Source organism: Ziziphus jujuba, chromosome 4, assembly GCF_031755915.1.
Source record: "Ziziphus jujuba cultivar Dongzao chromosome 4, ASM3175591v1".
In the NCBI taxonomy this organism is placed as follows: domain Eukaryota; kingdom Viridiplantae; phylum Streptophyta; class Magnoliopsida; order Rosales; family Rhamnaceae; genus Ziziphus; species Ziziphus jujuba.
In genome coordinates this window covers 29,988,216-29,995,000 of record NC_083382.1, presented here as the reverse complement: position 1 = coordinate 29,995,000, position 6,785 = coordinate 29,988,216, and the positions used below count along the sequence as shown (strand labels likewise).

The following is a 6,785-nucleotide window of genomic DNA, read 5'->3' as shown; positions in this document are numbered from 1 at the left end:
CTCGTTGTCACAGGCAAGGCTCTCAACATACATACAAACAAATAAGGTGAAAAAAAACTTACTTAGCAAAGATATCTCTTAGAGAAGGAAGCAACTTATTTTTAGAAAACTTATACTCTGCCAATGTACCAAACTTCCCTCTGTTTTGTATGACATTTTAAAGGCCGAGGATGCCTATCCTAGCCTCGAGCTGTAAGCCTTACTTTGGGCATCTTTTGTGCTTTAATGCAACCCAAATAACCCAAAAAAAATCCCAAAAAAAAGAAGCAAAAATTCATATATAATATGCATAACATAAATCATAGCAGTAATGTTATAAATATCAAAATGTTTATCAAATGGTACATATTAAAATATTATTATTTCACATATTCATATAACGTAAATATGAAAAAATGAACATTTAAAGACATAAGTGAATCAAAAAAAATAAACCAGTTGAATATTACCATATCATTTACCACATCATTTGGTTGATGAACATATTAGTAACTCTAGTATATTATAGTATATAAGAAAATACGGATAAAAAATGATATTTACAAAATTGGAAAAGCATATACATGCATCACCAGGTAGGGACTAAGAATCTAATTCGAATTTGAAGTGTCTCTATGTGGGTTTTTTTTTTCAAAATTTAAAGAGTTAGATTGAGTCATTTTGAACCAAACAAACATAGCAATTGACCTATTCATATATAGTATGCATGACATAAATTGTAGTATATACGAAAATTATGACACCAGTATTAGTAAGCTATCTAGTATCCAATTCCATATTATCCAGGTATGGTATAAATGATGATTCAAATGTAATAGTAGTTACATCCGTAATACTAAAGCCAATTTAAAACAGTTGGTTTAAGAATTCAAAAGTTAAGCAAGTTCAGGCGAGAGATAAGTGACTTTTTGGAAGCTCATAATGCCGAAATCTTTTTAGAGCAGTTGGTTTTAGAATTCAAAAAAAATTAGAAATTAAATATGCTCAGACAAGAATAGTCTAAAGATTAATAACCTCTTAAAAAAAGCAGAACAACAAATCTCTGCTAATCGAAATGGGGTGTTACAAATGACGTCCAATATTATTTTATATATAAAATAAGAAAAGCTTACATGCATCATGAAGTTGGGACTAACAACCTAATTTGAATTTGAAGAGTCTCTGTGTCGATTTTTTTCAAATTTTAAATAGCTTGAATGAGTAATCTTGAACCAGTCTTGCCCGAATTCTTGGAACAATAAACTCATCATATATGTATATATATGCTAGCTTAGAAAGTATATCATCGTCTCCATACTGGTTTTCAACTTTCTAAGACCACGTCAAATTCTACATTTGGTCGCGGAAATTATTTGTTTTCTTATGTAAAATACCATGAACCGATTTATTTTTCTGTTTTTTTGGGATATATATTTTGGTTGGCATCCCAGAGCAATTTTTTTATTATACCAGATTTTAATACTAGTTTTCTTTCTTTAGTTTTGTTTTATTTATAAAGACGAGCTAGGTAGTATTTATATGGATATTACATATTTTTTTCCTAATTTACAGTTGCAATAATTAAACGCACATAAAGCTACTAAAATGGTTAAGAAAGGAAGGGTAAGGTTGACATTTATGAATACACTTCTTATCATTTGAATATTCTTCATGGATAAGCTTTTTATTTGTTTAATTTAGTTAATATCAAATTAAACATTAGTTATGTATCAGGGCCCTCTTAGTTTGGCGCTGGCTATTAATTAATTAGCCGGCTCAATAAGGGCAAAGATTTTCCCAAAAAAAAAAAAAAAAAAAAAATTCACTTGGGGGTAAAGACAAGCTTTCACTCTCTAAACCATCGTTTTCTTTATTGACGGGAAGATAAAAGATGGGTCAATGACATGGTGCAGAAACCTAGCTAGGCTTAGTTATGCATATATATAGATATATGCCCTTCCTTTCCTCAATCCTTTCATCTCTCAAGTCCCAACCGACATAAATATCCACAAAACTTATTAATCGTGGTGGTACTCATATATACCGTGGAATATATATACCTAATTTTACGTGTAAATTTTGTGAAGTTTGATGGGTTTTCTAATTTCTGAACAAATTGTGGTGGTACTCGGTACTCATAGATATATATATATATATATATATATATATACACATATTTTAAAGCGAGAAAGGCTATATTTGATGCAGCAAAAATTCCATAAAAAACTGTTAAATTTATATGGGTTGTCTTTAAATCACAGTTCTTCATTGATAATTAGCTAGCAATTTTCTGGATCCATTTACAGTTTGTCTTTAAATTAGTATTGTATCGTTCAGTTTAATTATATATACATACATACATACATACATACATACATATATATATATATATATATATATGTCTATTTTTTGTCCAATTTGAGAGGAAAAATAAATTTCACAACCAATTTGTTCAGAAATTAGAAAAGCCATCAAACTTCACAAAATTTACACGTAAAATTAGGTATATATATTCCACGGTATGTGTATATAGGTATGTATATATCATTCAAAGGATTGATTATCATGTAGCAAGAAACTAAACAGTGAAATTTGGGGTAACTGCAAAAAATAAATTAATAAATTAATAAAATAAAAAGTACATAATCATCTCCACCCACCATGAATACTGTAGTGTACGAGGGGCTTAAATTGAAATTAAGGTAGTGGGGGCTTGATGCTGAGTGATTGCTTTCAAAAAAAAAAATGAAAATTATATTTAATTACTAAAATATAAATCCATATTTTCAAGATTATTTGAAGGAGAATCAAGAAGCTCACGGGTCGATTGGTTACCAATTAATTAGTGGCTGACTTTTTCTCGCTTTTGCTATCCATGCAGCAAGGACCCAAGATCCACGGGAACGCAACCATCATCAAATTCGACCCCATCCTCCTCCTTGGTCTCGTTTTGCAACTAGTTAATAGGTTTAAGCACCCCAACTAGCAAAATTCACCCATTGCGAAAAAATGAGTTGAAAAAAAAAAATTATATATATATATATGACTTTAATATTTACATCTATTTTCCATTCATATCGAAGCTGTTATGTTGTTACCTAGCTATACTTGAAAGTTATAGTAAAATCTTATAGGAATATCCTGATGATGCTAAAAAGTATGAATATGTATCCTAATGTTACAAATCAAGCGTTAGTTTGTACAAGTTTGTCAACAGGTCAAAAATATATGCTCAAAATATTGCTAAGTTATAATTAATCATTCACAAATCTTTAATATCATTTTTCTTTTCTTTTTTTGTTGAGGGTGTTTTAATTTGAGCATATTAAAGTTTTACCTTATCATTTAACATTATAAAATAAATAAAATTAAATGCTGCAAATTAATGAATTATGATATTATTTATGATCATTCAATAATGATAAATAGTAAAATTAAAAATGTTTTTTTTATAATATTTGTTTTATAAAATAAAAAGGTCTTACCTTGTTTTACCAAATAAGGTTTGATATATATCTTTAAGGGTAAGGCACCTGTATAACACCAAGATAAAAAGACGCCCAAATCCTAACGAGGAAAAATCCAACACCTTTCAAAATTTCCTCAAGTACCATATATACATATGGAAAAGGTTTAGGCCTATCATAATCTAGGAAAAGGATTTATCATCCTTTCTAATCAATCATTAATAGCAGTAAATCCCCATTATACAATTCAAATCCAAATGACTGACTTATTTGGAATGTACGTGTTCGAGTGAGAGAGAGAGAGAGAGAGAGAGAGAGAGAGAGAGGAATTGATGAAGAAAGGAAAGGTAAATGAAATGGAAGAGAAATTAATTAATTAAGCAGAGGTCAGAGAAGAGAGAGTTGGTATTGTACAAGTAATAATAGTAGTAGTAGTGGTAGAGTCAGCCGAAACACATAATTCATGACATATTGGGTTTAGGGACATTAAAGAGCAGATTTGAAGAAGTTTATTTTTTTTCTCAGTGCAGTCCAAGCCACATAGAATTAATGCCACGCGGTTTTGTGGAGGCAGGAAGAGGTATCGCCAATTTGCCACCAGAGCTGACTTAGGCATGCCCTTGGAGTAAATGCTCTTTGCTGTCACCTTTTGACTCTTTGGTTAACCTTTTCTTTCTTTTAGGTCAGCGTCCTCTTCTTTCTTTCTTTCCCCTCTCTTTTTTCTTTCTATATATGCACACCCTTCCACCAAGCCACTAACCTTAGCCTTACTCGCTTGTCTTAGCATTTTCCCAAGAAACTCAAAAAGCTAGAGACCACCAATTTCAACCCACACCTATTTCTTTTTCTTCTTCTTTTACTTCTTTTCTTCTTCATCTCCACCACAAATTTATTTTTTTCTTTTTAAGAGAGAAAAATAGATAAAGGAGAAAGGTGAATATGGGTCGGCCTCCTTGTTGTGATAAAGAGGGCGTCAAGAAAGGACCATGGACTCCTGAAGAAGACATCATTTTAGTCTCCTACATTCAAGAGCATGGTCCTGGAAATTGGAGGACTGTTCCTACCAATACAGGTGGGAATTTCTCTGTCTGTCTGTCTGTCTGTCTGTCTCTCTTTTTTTTTTTTTTTTTTTTGGTTTACTTTCTTGGTTTTTTTATTTTGATTGGTGGGTTTGTATCTTCTTGGGTTGATTGATCACCAAGAAATAAATTTTCGAGGAACAAATTGGTTTTGTATATCTGATTTGGGTCGGAATGGGCAATAACCAACCAGAATCTCTTTTTGGAATAGTTTTAATAAAATATATGGAAGCTAACATATATTTTTTTTTCTATGTTAACCATTATGCTAATACTTTTGGGCGTTTCACTCAAAAATTCTTATATTAATACTTTTTTGTTTCTTTCAGGATTGCTCAGATGTAGTAAAAGTTGCAGGCTTCGTTGGACTAATTACCTTAGGCCTGGGATTAAACGTGGTAATTTTACTGACCAGGAGGAGAAGATGATCATCCACCTTCAAGCTCTTCTTGGCAATAGGTAAAAATCTCACTTTTCTCTCTTTATTATCTCTGTCTTCCTCTGAAAACAAACATTGTTGTTCTGTTCAAACGCATCATATCTTCTTCTATTTGTTATCTGATGTCCGAAAAACTAAGAGGCCTCTTCTTTGTCTTTCAATGTTAGTCGGTCACTTTCCATGTAGTTATTAAGAAAGTAATATATATATATATATATATATATATATTTTTACTTTGGGGAGAGAGAAAAATAAACTAGGTTTGGTTTTTATGCAAATTTAATTTATGGGGCATTGAATTTATTGTTCCACAGATGGGCTGCAATAGCTTCATACCTCCCACAGAGAACAGACAACGACATTAAAAACTACTGGAACACATACTTGAAGAAGAAGCTCAATAAGCTTGAAACAGGTTTATCAGCAGCTCATTCTAGAGAAGGGTTTTCATCAACAACTTCACAATCCATGTCCAGAGGTCAATGGGAAAGGAGGCTTCAGACGGACATTCACATGGCTAAGCAAGCTCTGTCTGAAGCTCTGTCCCCTGACAAACCCCCAACCACTTTATCTGACTTTGAATCCTCTAATTCACCCGTTTCTTGCAATAAACCACCACAAGGATCTTCAAGCTACGCATCAAGCACAGAGAACATAGCTCGGTTGCTCAAAGGTTGGATGAGAAATCCAGCTAAACCAGCAAGAAAAAGCTCAGCCACAGCCACAGCCACTACTACTCAGAACAATTCCTTGAGAAAAATTTGTGCAGGGAATGAATCTGCATCCAGTGAAGGGACACAAAGTGCAGCAAATTACAACAGTGGGATGGAAATGTGTGAGGCTGCTTTGGAATCCTTGTTTGGGTTCGAGTCCTTTGAGTCTTCCAATTCGGATTTGTCTGGGTCTGTGTCCCCTGATGCTAGCTTATTCCAAGATGAGAGCAAGCCTGATACTCCAAACGTTGATCAATTGCCTCTTTCATTGCTGGAGAAGTGGCTGTTTGATGAAAGCGCTATTAGTACTACTCAAGGGAAAGAACAACAACTCATTAGCAATTATAATGATATGACACTAGTCCAAAATGCTGACTTTTTTTCTAGCTAGGTAGCTATATAGCTTTGGTACTAGTTAATTAATATTGGTTTTGTTGGGTTTATCTTTGGTTCTCCATCTTTGGAACTGTTAAGAAGTTATTAATTTCACAGTTCTACATGAGAGTAGTCAAGTTTGTTACTATCACTTTTAATGTTAGACCATAAAAAAGAAAGTGTAAATTTCATATTTATTATGTTAAATCGCTTTGGCCCTTACCGTTGTGTCCAAATTATAATGACTTGATTCAGAATAAATTTGGATTATTACTTCGCTTAAGATTAAAATATCTTCTCGCCCATTTGGAACACTAAATAGCTCTACCCGAATCTTAATTGCAAGTGGATACAACTTATGGTTCACAATCATACACATAGTATATGATCTTTAGCTCATTTTTCTTCAGGTTAATTAAACAAATATATAGGTTATAGTCATTATTAGTATAATATTTAGAGATGCTAAAAACATAAAAACATAATTAATCTCGTGGTACAAATGATACGAGATTTACTCTCAAATATTTTAATTTAGAGAGATTATTTTCATGATGATGCGTCCCAATGATTCTCTTGGCTTTTTTATTTATTTATTTTTGTTTTTTTGCTAAGAATTGTTTGGGTTTGTGGTATGCATTTTCTTGCCATTGATTGTTTAAGGTTAAAGATACAAAACAAATCCGTGCGTCTACAGATTTTTTTTGTTTTTGTTTTTTCCTCGAAGTTAATT

At 32.2% G+C, this 6,785-nt stretch overlaps 1 protein-coding gene across 1 annotated transcript; it reads left to right on the top strand.

Moving 5' to 3' along the window:
- The first annotated feature begins 4,069 nt into the window (after nucleotides 1-4,069).
- On the top strand, nucleotides 4,070-6,274 carry LOC107415546 (myb-related protein 306). Its single transcript, XM_016023883.4, has 3 exons — nucleotides 4,070-4,518; nucleotides 4,855-4,984; nucleotides 5,279-6,274. Exons 1-3 carry the CDS (start codon nucleotides 4,386-4,388, stop codon nucleotides 6,066-6,068), a joined length of 1,053 nt encoding a protein of 350 aa, XP_015879369.1. The 5' UTR covers nucleotides 4,070-4,385; the 3' UTR covers nucleotides 6,069-6,274.
- The last annotated feature ends 511 nt before the right edge of the window (nucleotides 6,275-6,785 follow it).